Source organism: Vicia villosa, linkage group LG1 (assembly GCF_029867415.1).
Source record: "Vicia villosa cultivar HV-30 ecotype Madison, WI linkage group LG1, Vvil1.0, whole genome shotgun sequence".
Classification (NCBI taxonomy): Eukaryota; Viridiplantae; Streptophyta; class Magnoliopsida; order Fabales; family Fabaceae; genus Vicia; species Vicia villosa.
In genome coordinates, this window is record NC_081180.1 from 89,075,066 (window position 1) to 89,099,839 (window position 24,774).

Genomic DNA, 24,774 nt, shown 5'->3' on the forward strand with positions numbered 1-24,774 from the left:
TTTTAATTTTTATGCCCTTTCTTTATTCTTTGACCTTTCAATTTTTACCAAATACGTTTGGGCCAGAGCCCGGGCAACTGCCCAGGGTAGTCGGGCCTTGAAACTGCCCGTGGTAATGGTAACTCTCCCTCTATAACTAATGTTTTACTTGTAGAAGGATTATCCCATAACGTGTTGTCTATAAGTCAGTTAAGTAACAATGGCTATGGCATAATCTTTAATCAAGAGTCTTGTAAGGCCGTCAGTCAGAAAAACGGATCAATCCTGTTTACTGGTAAGAGAAAGAACAACATTTATAAAATCGATCTTTCTGAACTTAAAACTCAGAAAGTAATTTGTCTTCTGTCTGTTCATGATGAGAAATGAGTTTGGCACAGAAGATTGGGACATGTTAGCTTGAGGAGATTATCTACACTTAACAAACTTAATTTGGTAAGAGGACTCCCAAATTTGAAGTTCAAATCAGATGCTCTTTGTGAAGCATCCCAGAAGGAAAAGTTTTCAAAAACCTCTTTCAAATCCAAAAATGTTGTTTCTTTTCCTCTAGACCTTTAGAACTTTTGCATATTGATTTATTTGGTCCAGTTAAAACTGCGTCAATCAAAAGCAAGAAGTACGAATTGGTCCACCACTATTACTAGGGTGGGTGGTTGCAATTCTAAAAAAAAACCTAAAACCAAGCCTATGGGGCTTTAATAAATATCTTAACTTGAGAGTTGAGGATGATATTCTAAATTCACCACGAAATACTCCAAAATACATAGCATCTCACTATCATGAGCTTGCTCTAACGTCACAAAAAAACATCGATGAAATATGGCTTCTCTCCACTGTGGGTTAGCCCTAAACTACCTCAAGTTCTAAAGCCTTTTGTATTTTGTCACCCGTAAAGCATATGAGTGTTAAACATATGTACTTTTTTTTAGCAAGTAGAGTGGCTTCCACCTTGGGCCTCCGTTAACACCATTGCTAGAGGTTTCACTGGCGGAGGAATTTTTAACTCTTCCTAGAGGAAATACATCAGATATGTGCAATACGTAATATTTCTATGTCTTTCCAAAGCCATGATGAGAGGACCAGGGGCTATTTTCTCTAACTATGATGGTAAGTAGCGTGCTCTCCAAAATTTAAAATGTCAAAAATAGCGTTCTTGAATATTAAACGCATGACATTTTCAATTTTCACTATAGTTGAAAATTCTAACCGTTGTAAAAAAGTAGTGTGTGTAACTAGCTCACTTAGTATCAGACCCTTTATAATTCTACTATGGTTGAATCTCGTTTATGTTCACTTGTTACAACTAAGAAATAGGTTCAAGTGGTTCAAGCCGTACTAATTGTTTTGAAGAATTTTAAATTAAAATTATGACTGAAACATATCTTAATCTTATTTTACTTTCTTCAAGATGTAACTCTGAATTATAAAAACTTCTATGTGCATTCTATTCTTTTATTTGATATGTTGTTCTCCAACTTGTATCTAAATGATGTTTATCCCTCATTCATATATGACGACATTGGTGCCACAAAGATTGGAAAGTGATTATTTTTATTCGACATATTAATGGTATAGTGAATTACCTTATAAATATAAGTTGGAATCTAAAGTTTAAGGCTTATCTATCTTGGTCAAAAAATAAAAAAAAATAAAAACACAGTTTTTATTTATTATTTACTTATTCATAGTAGAAAGAGTTACAAGACCATTTATTTATAGTTAGCTCACCATGGAGCCAGATAGATCTTATATCATACATGTGCATTATTTTTCATATTAAGCGTTCAGAATTGAAGAGAGAGGACTCCTTTTTCTTTGGCTTTCTTGACTTGCAAAGTGAGAATGTTCTTGGTTCTTCAATAGTCTATTCACCTCTCGAGCAGATCCAGGGAATGTAAGCTCTTTTACTGGATTTTCTATTTGGTTTATCACATTGTCGTCCGAACCTTCAAATTTTCAATCACCAACATCAAGATATCAAATTCAAATAATTCTCATTTATTAATTTTCAATCACCAACATCAAGATATCAAATTCAAATAATTCTCATTTATTTAAGCATTATTAACAAATTATACTAATATTCACTTAATACCTGCAAGAAAGTTTCTCCGATTGTTCTCACCATTGATACCAAATCCAAGCAAATTCAGATTTGATGAAGCACTGACTGTAACTGGGTGGCCTGCTGGAATAATAACAACGTCACCTGGAGACAGTCTAGCTTCATACCTCTGGAGTTGATTGTTTCTTTCTTCTTGTTCTTGTTGCTCATTTTTTAAACCCACAAGTTCAAGATTTCCTCTTCCTTCATTGACTAATAGTAAAACTATAGCCCTTGAATTGTAGTGTGGCAACATCAGAGCTCCCTAAAAATTTAAGCAAAAATTTATTAACATAATTATGTGATTAAACATAACTCTTCTATTTTTTATATATTTATAGGATTGTATCCATACCTCTTCAATATCCACGGAACTAACAAATAAATCTAAATCTTGAAGTTCAGGGTATTTTTTCTCCGGAGTAATCTCAAATAACTTGCCAAACTTGTTAGAATATTTTGGATTGTGGCTTCTCAAATTGATTGGTTCGAATTGAGAGGATAAGCCTTTCTCTGAGCTTGATTTGGCAAGCCTTTTGAGTTCTTCAATTTGTTCCCTTGACACTTTCACTAATGCATTTGTTTCTTGCCTTTGTGATCTCCTTTTTTGGCCTATCGATTGTTGTGATTCTTTATCTTGTTCTTCTAAAAGAACCCTCTCTATGGTCTCATAATTAGTCTATATTTACAAACAAGGACACAAATTTCAATGGTTATATTTATAAAACAATTTATAACAAATTTTTGCTTGCATACTTACATTAAACGAGGCCTCTAAAATATTCTTGCTGAATCCTCGCAAGTATTGGTTTTTATTTCCAGATAGGAGATAAGACTGTTGTAAGAAGGATAAAGATCAATTGTTTGATATAGAAAAAAAGGTTATATAAATGAAGTGTTTTAGTAAGTATAAAGCTTGGGAAGAAAAGTTTAATGTATTTTCTATATTACCTCAACTTTACCAGGCCTGTTCACGGGTATTGCAAGATCTACCACTCTAAGATCTTCTTCATCATCTTGGTTAACAAGATAAGAAGTTGTTCCTGCTGGAAGTTTGATGGTATCACCACGCTCAAGATTATACGAATTTCTATCATTGGGACTCAACACAGTTAGTATAGCTCTCCCTGCAGTACATATTAACCAAACCAAGATTTAATTACGTGTAATGAAAAATACTATTGTTGCTGAATTGAATTTTATAGTTGAAAAGAAAAATAAAAATTACCACTGAGGACTACAAGGATTAAGTCAGCATCTATGTGTTGAGGGAGGAAGATGGTGTGGGGTTTGGCTCTATACTCCACTAGACGATAGTTCTGAAGATTTTCGAATAAGTCTGATCGTTTGTCGAACCTTTGAAGGCGACGAATGTAGCCATTTTCGTTTTGAAAGAGTGTCTGAAACTTATTAGACTTGAACAAAAAGGGGTTTCTTTGTTCACGTTCACGGGGTATGTCCCTTTCCTCCCTCTCTTCTTCTACTTGCCTCTTTGCTATCTCCGCTCTATACCTTTCCCTTGCCCTTTCTTCTGGATCTTCATGACGTTGAATTCCTCTCCACTGTTCTTCATCTTCATGTCTTTCAAATCTTTCACGTCCAGGTCGAACTTCAGTTTGTTCCTTCTTTTCACGATGATATTGATATTTCTGTTTCTCTTCTTCATCTTCTTCCTTTTCGTACGAAGATTCCCATTGAGGGTGTCGTTCTCGGCGTTGTTCCTCTTTCTCGCCCTCCTGACGACCTGTTTCTCTTTGTCCTGGTCCCCTAGGTTCTGAACCTTCTTCATATCTGTACTTCTCCTCTTCATCTTCTTCCGAAGGTCTCCATTCTCCGTGGCGTTTTTCCTCTTTCTCGCCCTCTTGGCGACCTCTTTCTCTTTGTCCGGGTACCCTACCTTCTTCATATTTGTACTTCTCTTCTTCATCTTCTTCCTTTTCAGGCGAAGGTCTCCATTCTCCATGGCGTTTTTCCTCTTTCTCACCCTCTTGGCGACCTCTTTCCCTTTGTCCCGGAACGCTAGGTTCTCTACCTTCATCGTAATTGGCATAAGTGACACAAACGGAGGCTAGGAAGATAATTCCCAGCAACAACAAAAGTGGAAATCGCGATTTGATTGTGGTAGCCATGATTTGTATTTCACTCGTTCACACTTTAGATGATGATAATATAAAAGAGTAAGACCAGGGGTATTTATAGTGATAGAACATAAAGCTATATGAATAAGGTGGATGGACATTTGGCTACATTGTGCCATGTAGCTTGACGAGTGTTAAAATAAACAAAACTGAGGTGGCAAACTCAATCTGGGATTATCTCACTGAGTTGTATGAGCTGATGAATATTTTGAGCTGCATGTGTGACACATTGGGGTGGTACGTGTTTGACGCATGCAGTTTGGGGTCCAGTTCATTTAGATTTACATGGATGCGGCGATCATGATCATGATGAATTTGAAGTTTTTTGTTTTTATTTGATGAATGAACGAACCTCGAAATTCTTCAATCAAAGTATTTGGATTGTCCCCATCACTCACAATTCAGTGGCTTTAGCAGAGATTAATGCATATGAATGAAGCAACTAGTGATTGCTAATTATAAATATGATACAATTGTTGAGCATCGAAGAATAAGAAAAACTAAAATGAAACAAATAATTACGGGGAAGCAAATAACCTTGATTGATCGGTCCTTGTGTGAATCTTCTAACAACCCATTCATTTTGTTCTTTTAAGTTATATTTGGGAGTTCGGAAAGGAGGGGAGAAGACTTTCGAAAATGAATTTTTTAAAAAATATAGAAAAATTTATAATATTTTTTGAAAAAATAATTTTGTATAGAATGATAAAAGAGTGTATATCATGACTATATTTTTAATTTTTCGAATATTATAACAACATTAAAGATATTTTAAAAATTTATGTAAGTCCTTCAAAATCCTCCAAAGCCCTTATTCAATATAAATTTTGAGTTCTCGCATATTAGGGGGTTTTTGGTGTTATGAATAAAAGAAAACCCTCTAAAATCCTCCCAACCAAAATCATTATGTTCTGGTGTGAAAAACTAGATTTCATGGAGCTTGCCCTCAAAGGTGAGGGAAGCTTAGGGCAAGGATGAATTTGTGACTGATTTTGGGGATATGGAAGCAGTGGGCTAGGCACCTTGTTCCAGGAGAGTGTTTGGCTTATCCCTCTTGCGGGAGCCCTTTTGTAAGTTTTATCACGTGATGGATCAGATCATGGATTTGTGAGATCTTAAGGCCTATTTATAGTGTAGGCATTTAGCTCATATTGAATAGTCGTGATTAATGGTCATGTAACCGTTTATTAATTACTTGTAACGTCTGTAACCGCATCTTAATGACTTTGTAACGCTTTTAACTGCCTCATCAATGGTTTGTAACCACCGCCTAATGAGTTCTGCAACTATGGTCGCTCGGTTAACACTACTCGGCCCAAAGATTTATGGGATGTATAATCGGCTTTCGATTAAGTACTCGTCTTCTGCCTATATGCAGTTATCGGCTGAGTTACGTGTTGGGCAGGGCATAATGATCAGCTATATGCATATTCCACGTTATAGGCCGCGTCTTCATAAATATTCTGAGAATGGATCCTCGTTGACGAGAAGATATGCTCTGTCATGGAGGTCTCGGATATTTACAGCCATTACATGTGTTAGGAGAAGATGAAAGGCCTGCGGTTCTAACTTTAATCGGCTAACGAGCCTTTTTGTCCATTACTCTAGGCTAATGAACCTCAAACGAGTTTGTTTAAGTTACCCAATGGATTTTACTTGTCCAGCTTAAGGTACTTTTGTCATTGTGCTTTAATTTTTGCTTTTTAGTATTTCATGGCTTAAAAATAATCTGAGGTACATGTATCCAGGCCCCTTGGGCGTGGAGTTTGTAGGGTTTTTAGTGCCCAATCATGAACCAGAATGACATTATTTTTGTTGCCTTTAAATTTATTCGAATCGGCTTTGCGCCTTATACATTTGATATGTTATTATCTTTGTTAAGATTTCAACACATGATGTACACTTTGGACGTGCAGGACATAGTCTTGTTTGTCCGAGTTGGAACGTACTCGGGGAAAATTATGCTTTACGTTTCTTGATAGTTCCTGTTCTTTATCAATTTCAACAAGGAAACAAGTAGTAAAGATGTTTTTAATGAGCACTAAGTCGTGGCGATCGTGTTTCTGCAACTCGGATGTGGCTTTAATAAGCCCTAAGTCGTTGACGTTGGGTTAGCATAACTCGTATGTGATTATGATAAGTCTCAAACCATTGAGACCAGGTTCATATGCCCTAGTGACTGGAATAGTTATTTCCTGTGATTGGAATTTCCTGTAGTCAAATAGGCTTTGGTCAATTGTGATCGTTTTTCAGCCTCCTGGCTCTATAATGATCAACTTTGCCTTTTGTGGATTTTAATTCACGTATTATCCGCGTAGTCATTAGTCGAGTCTCAAATCGGTTTGAAACTAGATTTTCATGCACTTAGGCTTTTAATGCTTTCGCTTTTCACCTATGTTTGTACCTTTTTCCCCAAACTTTTATATAAAGGAAGGCTAGAGGACTTCCGCCCCTAAGATCTTTCTCTCCTTTTAACAATGTAGTTTGAGGAGAAAGAAAGGAAGCGTTATCCGGACTGCCAATGAGTCTAAACGTTCTTTTAAGGAAGCTTCCCATTCTGGGAAAGGTCAAGCTATGGAGACTAAGTCGCAGTCTCTTAAGGTCAAAAGGGGGGAGGGGAGGGAGGGATTTTAATGGAGGGAAGGGGAGGGGAAGGGAGGGATTTTTTTAATCAGATAAGTGTTTGGTTCAAAATAAGAGAGGGGAGGGGATCAGAGGGGTTTTAATTAAAAATATGTTTGATTCAAAAGGAGAGGGGAGGTTTATTAATAAATTACATTTTTATCCTTCTGATCTTATATAAGTGATACGATATTCAAATATGAAAAATTCATACATATTTTTTTGATAATAAATTTTTTAATATTGAGGGGCTAAATCATTATAATTTACCATAACTTTAATAAACTGAGTACACATGATTTATATTATAATTAAAATTAATAATTTAAAAATATTAATAAAATAAATAAACAAAAGATAAATTAAGTGAATGATTTAAAAGTTGATATAAAAGAAAATATAATAGGATAAATAAAAAAATTAGAAGAAAAAATGAACAGAAATAAACATTAAGAAATTTTAAAAATAATGCAATGATTATAATTTATATTAAGTAAAAAAATTGAAAAAACTTTGATGGTAGATAATAATTATAATAAGTTGATGGAAATAATCGAGAAAAATCACATAGAAGAGAACCAGTAATACGAAAGAAAATAAATAACTTTGAAATACTAAAATTAAACTTAAAATATTTTAGTAAATATAGTACCCCGAACCAAACACACCCTTATTAAAAAAATATTGCTAATTACTAAACATATATCTTAACCTTATTACATGACTAATCAAATCAAATGAATAGAGCAATGAATGTAATAAATTAAGAATCACACGAAGAATTATTAAGAGACAATTCAAATATGCATGTAACAACCTCAAAAATGAGCAAAATTCATAAAATTTTATTTGTAACAAAATAAATTGAACAAATATTTTATTAACTAAAATAAAAAAAGGTATTGCGGTGACAGTGACCCGTGAAAATAATGAGTTTCAGTGATAAAATATTTGATTGTATTGTTAGAATTCTTTATGTATTGAAAATTAGTTCATTACTAATTCCATTTAAATAATCATACAAAAAGAAGAAAAAAAAGGCTCGTGAGAAAAAGATACTTGTTTATTAAAATAAAATAAGTGTTTTTTTTATAGTGACACGTGAGAAAAAGAGAAATTTTTTACATATGAAAATAAGAATTTTGTGCCTCAAACAAAGATACTTATTAATTAAAATTAAAATAAATATTTTGTTGATATTGACTCATAAGAAAAAAATTCACATTTAAAAATGAAAATTTTATGTCTTAAATAAAAAAAAATAGTTAATTAGAATAAAATAAATATTTTGTCGATATTGATATCAACGATCTATCTAAGAATGAAAGATGTCAATGATCTACCTAATATACACTTTAACTCAAATTTCATTTATACTACAAAATACCATTTTTCGTAATTGACTAAATAAAATAGTACTAACCAATCAAATAGTTCCTTTCATCCAAGTGGCACCTAATATTTTTTTTTAAAATTCTCCCCCTCACTCTCTTTCTTCCCTCTTTCCCTCACCTTCCCTATTTCCTTAAGTCACTTGTCCACATCATTGAAGTACTTTTCTCTCTCTACACAAATTTCAAATTTCTCACTTTCTCTTTTTTTATCTTCTCTCTCTTTGATTTCTTATTTTTACTTCATGTTCTCTCAACTTCTCATTTTTGTTTCCAATTTTTTAATCAATTATTTTTTACTGTTTCGCACAATAGGGATCTCAAGTGGTTGTAACAATCCTCCTGGCCGTTGGTGCTCTATTTTCACCTGCTAACATACAAAACATCGGGATACAAACTCGTTGATTTCATTTTTTATACCAGGCCACCAATAATATCTCTTTAAGTCTTGATACATCTTTGATGAGCCTGGATGAATGGTGAATTTTCTTTGGTGAGCCTCTTCGAGTATGATTCTTCTCAACTTTTCATCCTTGGGAACGCAAATGCGTTGAATAAAGAGAATTATTCCGTCTGTAGCCTGAGAGTAACCGGGTCTTCCAAAACTAGATTTTAATTCTTCATCCACTAATTAACAACTTCGGACTCTCTCATAATTCACTAGTGATGCTCAGATTACCGAAAACTACTCCTTCGGGAAGTTCAGCAACTTGTAAGTTGAGATCTCGAAACTTTTCCAATAACTCTAATTCCAACACCTTTATATTAGCCACATGCAATTATTTCCTACTCAATGCATTTTCTACCTTATTTTCCTTTCCAGTATGATATTTAAGCTCGAAATCAAAGTCGTTCAAATACTCCATCCATCTTCTTTACCTCATGCTCAATTCCTTTTGATCGAAAAGATACCTCAAACTCTTGTGATCATTGAACATTTGAAAGTGGACTTCATATATGTAATGGCGCCACACTTTAAGCGCAAACACGATAGTTGTCAATTCCAAGTCATAAGTAGGGTAGTTTTCTTCATGCAGTCTCAATTGCCGAGAAACGTAAGCTACTACTTGCCAATTTTGCATTAGAACTCCTTCGAGTTATTTCTTCGATGCATCACAAAAGACTTCATAAGGGATATTGAGGTCTTGGATAACTAAAATCGGGGTTGTAGTCAAACGCTTCTTGAGTTATATAAAACTTTTCTCGCATCTTTCGTCCCACACAAACTAAGTTTCCTTTCGAGTGAGCCGGGATAAGGTTAAGGCTATCTCAGAAAACCCCTTGATGAATCTCCGATAATATCCATCTAGACCCATGAAACTTCTAACCTTTGAAACATTATTAGGCTTCTCCCAATTGACCACTGCTTCTACTTTTGATGGATCTACTGCCACTCCACCTTGCGATATAACATGACCCAGAAATCTAACTTTTGTCATCCAAAATTTTCACTTCCTGAGCTTAGCAAAAAGCTGCTTCTCCTATAGAACTGATAGAAAAATCCTCAAATGTTCGGCATGCTCTTGTGGTTTCCAAGAGTAGATAAGAATCATCAATAAAGATCACCACAAACTAGTCAAGATAAGGTTGAAATATTCGGTTCATGTAATCCATAAATATAGCCGGTGCATTCGTCACTCTGAATGGCATCACGAGGAATTCATAATGTCCATACCGAGTCCTAAATGAGGTTTTTGGAACATTGGAGTTCTTCACTCTAATCTGGTGGTAACCCGACCGTAGGTCAATTTTCGAGAAGATACATGCTAATTTCAACTAGTGACATTCGATAAGGAGTAACAAAAACTGGGGTTGTTTTCGGTACCAAGTCGATAGATAATTCCACTTCCCTCTCTGGAGGTAAGGTAGTGATATCCTCTGGGAAGACTCCCGGAAATTCACAAACTAACAAAATTTATGAAACATGCAACTTCTTGTTTGGATCTTTAGCTAGAAAAAGGATGAAACTCTTCTGTTGATCATACAAACAGTTGATCATATGAATAATACCTTCCAATAGAGTAGTCATTGTGTCTTCTAGGATAGTTTCAACAGTTGGGACCAGGATGGCTCTTTCCTTACAATTAATGAGCACTGAATTGGAAGAAAGCCAATCCATTCCCAAAACCACGTACACCCTCTTAAGTGGTAGAAAAATCAATTCAACTAGGAAGACTAGATCATCAACAGTTATAACACAATCCTCCCATTTCCAAGAAGTTTCTACACTTCCATCGACTGTCGTGCCAACTACCATTGACGAGTCCAAAGGTACATTTTCTAACATGAGGCTTGAACACACTGAGGTGAAATAAAGGAGTGTGACGCTCCATAATCAATCAAAACAAGACAAGTCTGATTATTCACTAAACACGTACCAGTAATTACTTCATTGTTGCCCTTCTCCTTCCTTGCATCAAGTGTATACACCCTTCCTGTATTCCCCCCTTGATCGTTCTTATCTGTACAATTCCAAGAAAGTGCCCTTTCTTACCGCAATTAAAACATGTTACACCTTCACTACTCTTGCAACTTCCAACATGGTTTCGCTTGCATTTGCTACAAAAAGGCGATTGTGATGGTCTAACATTCTAGTTTGTCTTGCATTTGGATGGTGCTCCTTTTGGCCTCAAGTGCTGGCTCGACCATTCATAATTCTCTTGACTTAGTTTTGCTTGCTCTTTCTCTTGCTGAATCTTCTTTAGGCTTTGCTCCGCAATGCAACACTGCTCAAGTAATTTAGCATACATGTTATAATGTTGATGTCCCACACATTAGTCTATCTCTCCATGGAGTCCGATCTTAAAATGGTTAATCTTTCATCGTTCATTCGGGGCGTAGAGAGCCTGACTAGAGTAAGTTGCCATATCTTCAGATTTTGCCACAAATTCAGCCACCGTCATAGAGCCTTGGCGTAGCATTTGAAATTCTATCTCCTTCTGAGCCCTCATACTATCCGGAAAGTACTTTTCCGACACGGTTGCCTTAAAATGCTCCCAAGTTTTATCAATTCCAAATGTAGTCATAATGGCGGAAGCATTGGTCCACCACCGAGCAGCTGGTCCCCACAACACCTGAGTAGCACTAACCACCTTGTTTTCTTCTGAACACGGAGTCAATTCAAAAATCCTATTAACACTAGTGAGCCAATTATGAACCTTAAGGGGGTTTGGGTCACCATGGAACTCGGGAGGGTTCATGCAGTAAAACTCTCGGAAGTCCCTACTCCCATCATTCTGTTGAGGAGTGGGTGAGCACCATGCATTTGTTGTACCATTTGTTCCATAAAATCCCGTTGTTGTTGCATTTACAACTAGTGTTGTTGTTGCATCTGCATCAACTGAGCCCACTGATTGTTATCAGCTTCTCCTTTAGGATTCTCATTCTGATTCGAGAAAACATTAGCTCGCTGCCTTCCCCTCCTTCATGGTTGCTCAGCCATGAAGTCTCTTGTCACATACATAGACATCGACTTGATCAGGCTCAATACTAATTAATGCAACACCATTCCCATAACAGTAACACTAACACATACGTGGAACTAGCTCTGATACCAACTATAACAACCATTCATAACATATAACTAGAATAATGCGATACATAATCAGAAGGTGGTACTGAAATCATACAATATGCCTAAGCGGCTATAGATTCATGTATTAGGTACAACACTAGTAATCCCAAAATACATAAACATATCGTAGCCAAAATAACAAAATACAACAATGGAAGAATTACTAAACATCAATCACACACATCACTATATTGCTTTGCTTTTCCCCTTCTCCTGAGAAGAAGCACCTGCAAAAAATTAATAGGAATGGGGTGAGATACTAATCTCAGTGGGTTTCCCTATCTTAGGGTCCACTCGGCTCTAGAAGATTACACAAATATTACTAGCAGAAAGACTATTTCCTTCCGGTACCGAAGCATCTCATTCCCCCTTACCAGAAATCCTTATCTCAATTACTCATGTCAAAGTTAATATGAACTAAAGAAAACATGGTTTGATATCGAATCGCATCTCACGATTCAATTCCTCAAGCCATGGAATTAACATCGAATTACGTCTCACAATTCGACTCCTCCATAATGAGGACGATAAAAGGAAGGTATTGGTTCACATCCCCGGTTGTTCATCCCCAGAAGAATACTCCTGAACTATAGAGCACCATTCAATCCCAAGCATCACACCCGAGAAGGACTTTCATATATGGCCTGGGAGCATCCTTAGACACCGTACCTCAAGGACAACCACATATAAGTAACAAGCATCACACTAGTTACTACCCTTATGCCCATGATGTAACCCTTGTCCATGATACAACCTTGTTAGTTAAACTCCATTAGTCCTTCACAATAGGTATCCTAAAGTTTACTTCACCAAGTTTGATCTTTGTTAGTCAAGGTATATGACTTACACATGGATTTCTTATTACTTAATAGTGTACTAAAGTTATTAAGGCTTAGGCATCTCATATCCCTCTCCGTTAGCTTTCCAACACCTCTGACCGCGTCGAAATCTGAGTTGTGAAGCTCAAGTTATGGTCGAAACAATAAAGAGTCATTTTCTGTCAGGTGCAATTTATTTACACTATGGTGCAATCGATTGCTCACTGAACCAGAAGCAAAAGTCACATATTTTGAGAAGTGCAATCGATTTACACTATGGTGCAATCGATTGCTCACTGAATCAGAAGCAAAAATCACATATTTTAAGCAGTGCAATCGATTTACACTATAGTGTAATCGATTGCTCAGTGAACCAGAGCTAAAAGTATCATTTTCCTTGTATTAAACCAGTTCCAAAGAAATTGAATATCAATCCTATCTTACCCAAACATGACAGAATCACAAATACATAATTTCACAGTTTATATAACTCAAGAATTCAACATGCATGCTCATACAAGGGGTGATCAAGAGAAATTCATGACTTATATTCACATGCAACACAAAAGTTCAGCAAGCCATGCAAGAACACACAATCAATTCAAGTAATCCTAACCCCAATCATATAACCCTAACCTCTACCCAAGGATCTATCTATAAACCCATTTGGAGATGAATTTTATGAAGGGTAAGGTTTGAGATGATGATGGGATCTGTGGAAATGATGCATACAAGGAGTTGTTCTTCTCCTCTCTCCTTCCTCTCTTGCGCCCTCTCTCTCCCTTCCTACTCTTGTTCGGAATTTTCTTTTAAGTGTGGAAGGAACAAAAATGGAAAGCAAAATGAATTAGAGTCCACAAAATTGGTTTATGTAGTTCACAAGTGAAAGGACTATTTTGCCCTCCACTTAAACTTTCATAAACTAATTATGTTTACCTTCACTAACTTCATTTTAACATTCCCCTCTAATTACTAATCATCATAATTATGCTTAACTTTCAATATTGATATAATTAGTGGTGATTAACAATCTAGGGATGATACATTCAACATTATAACTACTTTGTAGCAATCCAAGAGTTGTAACATCCGTAAATTTCCTTAATTTAATTTAATTGGGATTCAAATTATTTTATTGGAATTATTTGACATTTCTCTAAAAATTATGGAAAATAATAGAGTTGGGTCGAGGTAGTGTTAGTAAAAGGAGGGGTGTTAGTCACAAGGCCTTTTTACTAAATTTTATTATTTTCATAAAAGAAGGAAAAGAAGGAAATTAGAGAAAGAACGTGAAAAGAGGAGAAGAGGAGAAGAGAGGAAGAACGTGAAAGTGCAGAAGCAGAGAAAGGGGAAGAGTTCAAGAATTTGGCTAAGGTAAGGGGGGAATTATCTGATTATCATCTATTATCGGGTTAGGGGTTAATAGCATAGAATAGATGTGGAATTCGTATCAATTGAGTCATATGATAGGTTTAGGGATTGGGTTAATTTGTGTGACTTTTAATCCTTTATTGAATCCATGATGTGTATGATGTTATGATGTCAATTGATACTTGAATTGTGTATACTACTGTGCAAATTGTGTTGTATGTGTGGTTCATTTTCTGAAATTCGTACTGGTGTGATTTTGAGGGCATTTGGGATATGTAGAATGCTATTTTCTGCAGGTTGGGGTTTCTGAAATCGCCGGTTCGCGCCGCGTGCATAGGGTTGGCGCCGCGAACAGGTGGGCAGAATGCCAGGATGTTGTGATACGCACAGGTCGCGCCGCGTACCCGTGTTGGCGCCGCGAAGGCGTAACTTTTTTCTCGTTTCGCGTCTCGTGCAGATGTTTGCGCCTCGAATAGCTTGGCAGAGAGCCAAGAATTTTTGGGACGCTCAGTTCGCGCCGCGAACCAAGCTGACGCTGCGTGCTGTTGATGTTTGGGACAATTTTAAAAAGTTTAACGATGCATAACTTTTTAACTGTTAGTCCGTTTGATGTGTCGTTTCGAGCTAAACGAACTTTATAGAATAATCTATATGATGATGATTGATTGGTTTTAGAATGATGAAAATACATGTATGCTATTTCTTATTGAGGATGATGATTGGTGCAAATACGTGTATGTTTTCTATATGATGATGGAATTGTGATTGAATGATGTTAACACATATGAACATACTTGATGATGATGATGATTTTGATGATGATGATGATGATGATGATGATGGTATAAGTATGTTGTATATGTTGCATTCATTCATGTTCATTGATGATACTGTATCCATAAGGGTGTGTTGGATCAGTGAAGGGCATGATTCCCATTGTGTGGAATCTGTGCTGGCAGGGCCGTATCTTGATGATGTTGGGTCGGTCATGGGTTATTCCCATTTGATGGTGTTTGTACCACATGCATAGTGTCAGTTCATACATATGCATAATTTATAACATGATTGGATGTATTCTAGTGTTGTAAATGTTGATGATGTGTTGATTGTTGTTTGACTTGTTTTGAATGTCTGTTTATGAAACAATTGGGTGAATGATGCAACTGTGATGTGTTATTGCTTTATAACCTTATAACATTTGTTAATTATGATGAGACTCACCCTTACATGTTGTCATTTTCAGATTAAGGATAGCGGCTGTTCGACTCGGTGAGGATTAGCTCATGAGTCGGTGTTTTAGTTAGCGTCAGGTGTCATGCTCTGGTAGTTGTAACACTGGGGATGCGATTGTTTAGAGTTTATGATTTTGATTCTAGTTATGTTTTGATGTTTGGAAGGATAAGTTTTAAAGGTGTTAAACTTAGTCTCTTTGATTTAATATTCGTTGTGTTAACATGAAACGTTTTGATTTATGATGATTACCTCAGTGAATGCATGACATGACTGAATGATGTTTATTTTTTTATGAATTGTGACACCCTTATTTCATGTACTCTGAATATTTATTTAAATTGCCGCGGGGTTAGTAAGGGGTGTTACAAGAGTCATTTTTGAAAGAAGTGAAATTTGAGGAAAACCCAAACCACCGAAGAATTTGATTTATGAAATTTAGAGGATGCCATAGTCTTGGTTTATTTGTAGAAAAGGTACAAATAAAAACATGAGTAAAAACATTGTATACTCTAATTGGTGGTTGCATTTAGCCTGGACTAGTGATTTTTTCCCCACCATGATTTTTGACCTACAATTGCAAGTCAGTAGGTAATAAAAATATATAATTTTTAATCAATGTTAATAAATGGAATTTAATTCTTTTCTTTTTACTCAACATAATATATAAATATAGTCAAATAACTTTTTAACTTATCTTCCTCCATCTTCTTTCTTCTGAATGTATTCCACATATTTAATCTAATAAGAAAAAGATCAACAATACTAAATAGCTAATTTGATCTTAATTTAATTACTTGTTATTAAATTCGGTCAAATAACTCTTTATTCTATCTCTTAGTTCATCTTTTTTCTTATGAAATTTCAAAACATGTAATTTTCATGTAATCTTTTTTCTATCTCTTAGTTTATGACTACAAAATTATCTTTTTTGTTATTAGTATAATTTTCAAGTACTTTAAATTGACATGATCCAACTATTATTAATATTAAGTTTGTAAGACTGAGTTAATTTCTTTCTCTCTCTCTCTATATATATATATATATATATATATATATATATATATATATATATATTGTATGACACTTTTATTACAATTTATTTCTTAAATACATTTATTCTCTAATTTATTAGTATAATGAGTAAAAAAAAATTGACATTGAAGTATGTTAATGGAGATTAAATGTGGGTATAAGAAAAATTCTAAAATCTATCAAGTTACTAATCTTTAGAGTGACAGATGGAAAATAAGCTTTTCAGTTAGGTATATACACATAGTCAAAAGTCATAGGTATAAGTAAATGTTTATACCATCGGTATAAAATCTGTAACTATATCCTATGTGACGGAAAATTTCCGTAACTATAGCCTATAGTGATAGAAAATATCCGTAGGTACAGCCAATTAAATGTCACGAAAAAAAGGTTTTGTAGGTAAAAGTATTTCGAGCTATACCTATGGGCAATAGACATATACCTACGCTTTTTGGCCGTCACAAAAAGTCAAATTTCTTGTAGTGTATATCATTGTCAAATTTTAGAAAATCCCATATTTTAATTTTATTCTTCTTAAAATTGAGATTTCAAAAAAAAAAATCAGATATCAAAAACTTGCATTTAGAAAAATCTAGATTTTCAAAGAGAACTAAATAGTTGATGTTGAATGTATTGACAAATCGGAGTTTTTTTTTTTTTTTTTAATAAGCAATTTTATAAGATATCGCACTAGGGGTGCAACCCTTACAAAGAAACTCTATAAAGAGTTGAAACAGTTTAAAGGTAATTTATACCAATCATAAAAGGATGTCCTAGAGGTATACTCACTACCACCTAACCATCTCCAAGAGTAAAACAAAATGTTGGAGATTATCGTTTCGAAGCTATAGGTAGCGTTCTCAAAGATAATAGCGTTTCTCATCAACCAAATACACCAAATAATTGCCAACCAAATGGAATTTAATTTAATTCTATTGTTGTGAGTCTTCACCTTTTCTTGTAAGCAACCAAAACTCTTGAACTCTTCCAAATTTACCTCCACTTCATCTCCCAACCAATTATGAACTTTGTCCCACACCGCCTTCGTAACGGAACAACGAAAGAAAAGGTGTTGCGAAGTTTCCGGATGATTAGAACAAAGAACACAATCGGGAGAGGTTAAATTAGAGACCCCCCTATGAAGCAATAGATCTTTTAAAGGAAGTCGGTCAATAAAGAATCTCCAAGAAAAAATATGAACCTTTTTCGGAGCCTTAGCCTTCCACATAATTTCCAACAACTTGATAATGTCGATTGTCCAAGCGTTCTCTTTGGCATTAGAAACCAAGCTATTCACACTTGCAACCGAGAAATCACCGGAAGAATTTAATTTCCAATGAAAAACATCGTTGTCCGACATGATCGGAATGATGCTCTCCAATGAGTCTTTTAAATCCCTCAATTGAGTACACAAATCCGAGACGGTGCCATTATGGTTAGGAAAAAGGGGAGACAAATTCAAGGTAGTCATTCCGATGATATCGAAAAGGTCGTTAAAATTCCAAGTAAAAGCACCACTATTCCAAGATATGATATCACTCACCTTGCAAAGTTTGTTGGTTGAAAGATCGAACAAATGTGGAAAGGATTCACGGAGAGTTTGATCGCCCAACCAACAACTATGCCAAAAAAGAATGTTGTTTCCATTCTTGCACTCACAATTAATCCAATCGGAAAATCCTTCTACACTATCCGCCTCATTGAAATCATTAAGAATGATATCTCTCCACCAACTAGAATCGTCCGGATTTAGAACATCCCCACACGAAGCAAGCACTTTGAATTTCGGATTGCCGTATCTCAAGAGTAGAAATCTACTCCAAATAGCATTATCCTCCTTCAAAATTCTCCACTTCCATTTGAGAAGAAGAGCTCTATTCATATCACCAACATCTCTAATGCCTAGACCACCTTTCTCCTTAGGTTTGCAAACATTCTCCCACTTCACCCAATGAATACCTTTTTTATTTGCATTCCCGTTCCACAAAAAATTACTAAGAAGACCTCTAATCTCTTTGATAATCTTGCTCGGAGCTTTATAAAAAGAAAGGGTAAAAATTGGGATTGCGTTAAGCACCGACCCAATAAGAGTCACCCTTCCACCTATTGAAATGTTTCGCCCCTTCCACCTCGACAATCTTGCCTTGATATTATTAACCACATCCTTCCACACCTTCGACTTGTTAGCTCTTTCTCCAACCCAAATACCAAGGAATTTAAAAGGAAAAGATCCTTTTTTGCAAGATAAGAAAGAAGTAGCCGAATGAAGTAACCAATCTCCAATATTAGTACCAAAGATATTACTTTTGTGGAAATTAATTTTCAATCCGGAAACAAGCTCAAAACCTCTCAAAATCACTTTCATGCTCCAAAGGTTGTTACTTGTAGGTTCTCCTAAAATTACGGTGTCGTCCGCAAATTGAAGGATATCCACAAAATCATGTTCACCTATTTTGAAAGGTTGGAAATCCCCCACCTCTACCGATTTCCTCATGAGAGCACTAAGTCCTTCCATAGCTATAACAAATAGAAAAGGCGAAATCGGATCACCTTGACGAAGACCACGATGAACTTTAAACTCTTTGGTAGCACTTCCATTCACCAAAACGGACATGTGACTAGTGAAGATGCAAGATTCCATCCAATTCATCCATCTATTCCCAAACCCCATTCTTCTCATTATCCATCTAAGATAGTTCCAAGAAATAGAGTCATAAGCCTTTTCAAAGTCCACTTTAAGTAATAGACACCCCCTCTTTTTTCTTTTAGCCCAATCAAGAATCTCATTAACCAATAAAACTCCATCCATCATACTTCTACCCGGAACAAAGGCGGTTTGATTGGTAGAGATCAAAGAATTCAAAACACCCCTCATTCTTGCCGCCAAAACCTTTGAAAGGATCTTGTAGATACTCCCCACTAAACAAATAGGGCGATATTCGGACAACTCTTGAGGGTTCTTCTTTTTAGGAATTAGCGCAAGAAAAGAAGAAGAAATAGCTTTAACAAGTGTGCCTTTTAAGAAAAAATCATTGCAAAGCTTCATCAAATCTTCTTTAAGGATATGCCAAAAAGTTTTGAAAAACTCCATGGAGAATCCGTCCGGCCCCGGGCTTTTATTCCCGTCACACGACCAAATAGCATCCTTGATCTCGTTCTCGGAAAAAGGTTTTTCGAGATCCAATGAATCCCCTATAGATAACACTTTCAAATCAATCCCATGTGGTTCCGGTCTAGTACACACCTCTTCTTTAAAAAAATCTTCAAAATGCTTGAAAACAAAGTCTTTGATATCCTTGACCTCTTCCATTCTACCCCCCCTAGTCTCCACGGTGCATAAAGAGTTCCTTCTTCTTCTATCTTTTAATGAATTATGAAAAAAGCGAGTGTTATCATCCCCCTCGGTGAGCCAAAGTTGCCTCGACTTTAATCTAAGAAACCCTTCTTTTTTGTTAAGATTACTCCAAAAGTCCTCCACCAATTTCAATCTTTTCTCAACAACCTCTTCCGGAACATTACCTGCAAAATGAACAAACAAGTTATCTAAAGAATGCATCTCTCTCACGTCTTTGTCAATCTTGAGGTCAATCCAACCATAAACCGTTTTATTCCACCAAGAGATCCGACTTTTAAGGATTTTCAATTTTTCCACCAAGCAATAGTCCCCTCTCCCTTTGACTACAATTTTATTCCACTCCTCTTTAACAAAATTATCAAACTTCTCATGCTTTAGCCATAAGTTGTTAAACTTGAAAGGTTTTGGTCCCCAATCCTTTCTATTGTTTTTCAACCAAATGGGTGCATGATCCGACACATCTCTCTCTCCTATAAATTGACCATCCACCTTACTATCTTCTATGTAGCATTCCGATAATAAAAATCTATCAAGTCTACTCATCGCCTTCCCGTTACTTTTGAACCAAGTAAACTTGCCACCTATGGTGGGAAGATCCACCAACTCCATTTCCTCTATGAATTCATTGAAAGATCTTGAATCCCTACTATAATCACTAATAGTAACACCAATTCTTTCATCAATAGTAGATATAGAGTTGAAGTCACCCCCAATGCACCAAGATCCAATAGTGTTATTATGCTTGAACTCACAAAGATTCTTCCAAGTTTTTCTCCTAACAACTTTGTCACATGAAGCATAAACATTGACATAATAAATAAGTTTTCCATCTTTCTCTACACAAAGACCAAGAAAGCCTTCTCCCCTAAAGCTATAAATAAGAGAAAAGAAGTTCTTCTTCCACATAGTTAATATTCCACCGGAGGCTCCGATAGCATCCGAGTAAGACCATTCAACATCCACACCTCCCCACAACTCTCTAACCACATCCACACCTATTCCACTAAGTTTTGTTTCTTGAATGAAGCATAGATCAACATCTCCCTTTTGAATTAGGAATCCGACTCGCTTACGCTTAGCCCGATTCCCACCACCACGAATATTGTACGAAAGAACAATCATGGGTGCACACCATTTTGGGTCCCCTTTTCCACATGCACACCTTTATGATCCCTTAACTCCATTTCCTTCAAGCTTTTGATTGGATCAAAATTATTTGATGTATTGATGATTCCTAGTTTAGACATGGAGTTCCAAAGGCCCTCTGAAGCATTATTGCTCGTACTGTTATTTCCTCTTCTATTGCAGTTTCTAATGTCAGTGCTTGTGATGGAATCACAAGACAAAGGAACTCCATAAGAAAGGAAATTATTTTTTTTCTGTTTGTTGAGATGAAGTATTGGTTCCTGTTGAATTGTCTTCCTTTGTTGAGCCCCGCCCTGGATTGGATGAATAAAATCAAGAACTTTCTCCCCTAAGTCTAGCACCTCCCTTATTTTTTTTCTAGAGTGTTTCGAATTCTTCACAATTCGACATTGATCATCAAAGCTCAAAATTTTGGATTTTCGACTACTGATTCCTTTCCTCTTCCTGATTAAATTCGTACTCTTCAATGGAAAAGAGAGATATTTTTTGTTAGAATTAGTAGAGATTTCAGTAGAAGACACATGGGTGCTTTTTGTGTGCGTTGGTGAGACCTTTTCCACCTTTGAATAACTGAAAAGAGGAACCTGATTGGGCCCACTTTTGTCCACGTCAGCATTAACTTTGCGTTCAAAAGGGTGGGGTTTGACTGTTTCAATTGAATAAACACTTTCCAAATGGCCCCCACTCTTTGCCCCCACGTTCTCCAAATCATGAATTATAATATCACCATTTAAATCACCATTTAAATCATTTATTATTAATCCTGCTGGGCCCACTTGAGAAATCCCTATATTTCTCTTTCTCCTCAAAGGCGTAAAATTGGTAACCGCTACCTCTGTATCCTCGCTGCCAGAATTCATAGAAATAGGGTCTGAAGAAATCTTCCCTAAAAGAGGATCAAGATTGTCTGCTATAAGTTCAGAACCATTAAAGGTTGTACAAAAAAATCCCCCTTTTCTTGATCTATCGCCTTCACCTTTCTGTGTTTCTGATTTTCTGTCACCGTCAATTTCATTACTATTTCTCGTTTCCCGATGCGACGTGCTGGATCTCGTCTCTCTCTCTGCTTCGTCGGCGGCGGATCGCGGTGGCCGGTCCTTGGTTAAGATCAACGGTGAACCATTGTGCGAACCAGCAAACACCGACAACTCATCCTTGACCGAAGAATCTGGGGAAGAGAATGAAGTATCTTCGTCTGAGTTCAAGCTGCCTCCTTGTGACGACGGAGCGTTCTTCTCATGGTGAAGAGTAACATCTTCAATGATCAGTAAGTTGAACCAGATTCCATCAATGCACGATTTGACTCTGCTTCTGATTAATTCCACTGAATCTGTGTAGATCATGATATTAAGACTGTCCAATCTGTTAGGTTTGTTGTTAATGATTTCAGGGTTAACCACTCTCCCAATGTCAGCCAGGAGGAGGTTGATAAAGCTTTCGTTTCTGACAAAGCAAGGAATTCCGAAGATGGAGATCCACGCCACTCTCGCGCATTCCGCATCGGATTTCTTCCAATTTCTGATTTCTTTGAACCACATATTCCTCCACTCAGATTCTTCCTCTAGCAAGGTCTCCAAAACACCTTCAGTTTCTTCCTCCAAAAGGCATAAATTTGGGCCCAACGCCGTCGCAGTGATTGAGAAAAACCCCTCTTCAAGAAGACTCTGAGCTACTCCATAGGTAAGTCCTGGATTGTGCACTACTCCTATTTTGGCCTTGCTAAACCTGTTATATTCAGTCTCAGAAGAAGTGTAGTAAAAAGTCTTACTCGATTCTTTGTTATCTTCAGGTTTCTTCAGAATGTTTCCTGTGATTGCCTCCGCGTAGGATCGAGAAGGCCCGGAAGTCGTAATGTTAAAGGACCTGTTCTCCTTAGAATGATCAAGTCTGCTACCTATGCCATTGCCAATACTTTTTCTGTTGTTATTCCTTTGGTACATAAGTTCTTCTTTCCTTTTGATCTTGGAAATGTTAGCTTTAAGTTTGACACCTTCTAACCAAATGTTATCCATTTTAGTCTCCAGATTTTTCTCATCCTCAGCGTTGATAAAGCGAACGAATCCAAAACGGTTACCTCTCCAATCTCTCTTAGGAGGTATAACAATCTCCTCTATCATCCCTATTTCCTTGAACTCCATGAACAAATCTCTGGCCTTCCACTTATCTCCAAAATCTGTGATAAAAATTGTTGTGGACATCTTCCTCTTTACACCATGTTCCTTTTTGAGTATGTCCCATTTTGAACTACCTCCAAACCTCCTGTTGTTCCTCTCCTTCACTTGAATCCACCCTTCCTCCATGTTAGCTTGGTTTGAAAAGAACATCCAAAAAAGTCAGATCTTGGCTCTCACACTCTCTCTCTCTTGTTTCTCTCTCATTATCATAATTAATATACGTAGTATATCTATATATTTTAAGTTGGATATATATGGTAATTTTACAAATCGGAGTTTTTTTTCTTTCTGTTTTGTAAGCTTTTTGTGTTATTATTTTATTGATTATTGGTGTGTATTTGCCTTTGTCGTGCTCTATCTAGCTAACTTTAAAGTTGAAACTGAAAAATATTTATGTTCTTCTTTATTCCCTTCAGTGTTCGACCTCATTGAAATTTAAAAATTGTTGGCTTAAATCCAATCTAAATTTGAGTTATACTAAATCAAAGTTTGGATTTTGCTAAATTTGACTTAGTGATTATAGTATCAGATCCGAGTTTGAAATTATGTCTTTTAGAAGAGTATTATTGACAATTTGACATATCTAAGGTGTTTATTGTGTTCTTCAATGGATGAAGATGGGTAATTTTTTTAGATTGCATTTTAGTCATTAATATATTACTATTTAATTTAGATAAAAATTAATTATTACTGATTTGAACATCTTTTATATTCAATTTATCAAAATTCATGTGTTCACAAATTAGTAAAAACCAAAATAGTCAAAAAATAATAATAATTCAAATGTTACAGATGGACTAATTTATTGTAATATGAAATTGTAATACACTAATTTAAATATAAGTTTTAGTCAAGACAAAAATTATATCTTTATTTTAAAATTAAAATTTTCATGAGTAGTAAAAAAAGTAAACAAGGGACATGGTCGAAAGATCACAATCAAACCGTTCAGTTTCTTGGTTGAAGGATATGATTCCAACTGTTACTTAGCTATCAAAGCAATTATTGCTATGCTCTAGCAGGTCCACTGCTAAACCGTAGGGTGCATATCTCTTATTGTGAGGTTTGTTTTATCCAACATGGCCCATCCTTTCCTTTTTAAGATGACTCTGCAAATTCCTTAAATGGACATGTATTCAACAATGAAGTTAGTTCAACATGTGTTGTTAGCTATCAAGAAAATACAATGTAGCTGCTTTAGGTACTATATGATCTTAATCATTGATCTGGGATCTAACGGTTTTGATTTGTGTAGTATAAGATTGATATTTTTATGCAGTGTTTGATATTAGTCGTTCATTTTCAATCGGACGGTTGAAATCATTAATTGTGTGGAATTTAGATTATGTTCTTAGATGTATTACAAATAATACTTAAAGAATTAATCATTGTTTATAATCTTTTAATTTTGAAGTATTTAATAAACATTTATATTTTTTAATTCAAAAATTCAAAAATTTATTAAATTGATTCCACTTGATATTCTTATATCATTAATTTTAATAAACAATTATTTATTATGCAAGTCTCCTCAAGAGAAAACAGGAATTTGAATTTTAAACAACTTTTTAAAAAGTACGTGTGCATTAGCATTGAATAAGATTTGGATGATTCTTAAAATTTTCGATTCTTAAGGGAAAGAGTATTTTTTTTTTGGGAGTATTTATCATATGACACAGTTTATGTACCTTAAACGTTGTACTCAGAGACATTATTGTATGTAGGAAATAATGAGATTGGTTGAAAATATATATGTTGATATTCTTTATGGTGAAGTATGATTGTCGGTAAAGACAATGGAAATTTACGTATTATTTTC

The 24,774-nt window shown here is 35.5% G+C and overlaps 2 protein-coding genes across 2 annotated transcripts; both read right to left on the minus strand.

The window, feature by feature from the left end:
• Window positions 1-1,636: 1,636 nt before the first annotated feature.
• Window positions 1,637-4,269, minus strand: LOC131643483 (convicilin-like). The gene is made up of 6 exons (XM_058913711.1): window positions 3,330-4,269; window positions 3,053-3,228; window positions 2,862-2,936; window positions 2,457-2,780; window positions 2,093-2,366; window positions 1,637-1,943 (listed from the first exon to the last, which is right to left on the minus strand). The coding sequence occupies exons 1-6, from the start codon at window positions 4,228-4,230 to the stop codon at window positions 1,774-1,776; spliced, it is 1,920 nt and encodes a 639-aa protein (XP_058769694.1). The 5' UTR covers window positions 4,231-4,269; the 3' UTR covers window positions 1,637-1,773.
• Window positions 4,270-9,996: 5,727 nt separating this feature from the next.
• Window positions 9,997-10,509, minus strand: LOC131648829 (uncharacterized). Its single transcript, XM_058918559.1, has 2 exons — window positions 10,263-10,509; window positions 9,997-10,157 (listed from the first exon to the last, which is right to left on the minus strand). Exons 1-2 carry the CDS (start codon window positions 10,507-10,509, stop codon window positions 9,997-9,999), a joined length of 408 nt encoding a protein of 135 aa, XP_058774542.1.
• Between the last annotated feature and the right edge of the window lie 14,265 nt (window positions 10,510-24,774).

What these genes read in the sequence shown, in the direction of transcription:
- LOC131648829 (XM_058918559.1), bottom strand. Translation starts at nt 10,509, where the DNA reads ATGGTAGTTGGCACGACAGTCGATGGAAGTGTAGAAACTTCTTGGAAA. An exon ending in AATGACTACTCTATTGGAAG is followed by an intron (nt 10,158 to 10,262) that starts GTATTATTCATA and finishes AAATTTTGTTAG; the next exon opens with TTTGTGAATTTCCGGGAGTC.
- LOC131643483 (XM_058913711.1), bottom strand. Translation starts at nt 4,230, where the DNA reads ATGGCTACCACAATCAAATCGCGATTTCCACTTTTGTTGTTGCTGGGA. An exon ending in TTTTAGAGGCCTCGTTTAAT is followed by an intron (nt 2,781 to 2,861) that starts GTAAGTATGCAA and finishes TTGTAAATATAG; the next exon opens with ACTAATTATGAGACCATAGA. An exon ending in GTTCCGTGGATATTGAAGAG is followed by an intron (nt 2,367 to 2,456) that starts GTATGGATACAA and finishes TTAAATTTTTAG; the next exon opens with GGAGCTCTGATGTTGCCACA.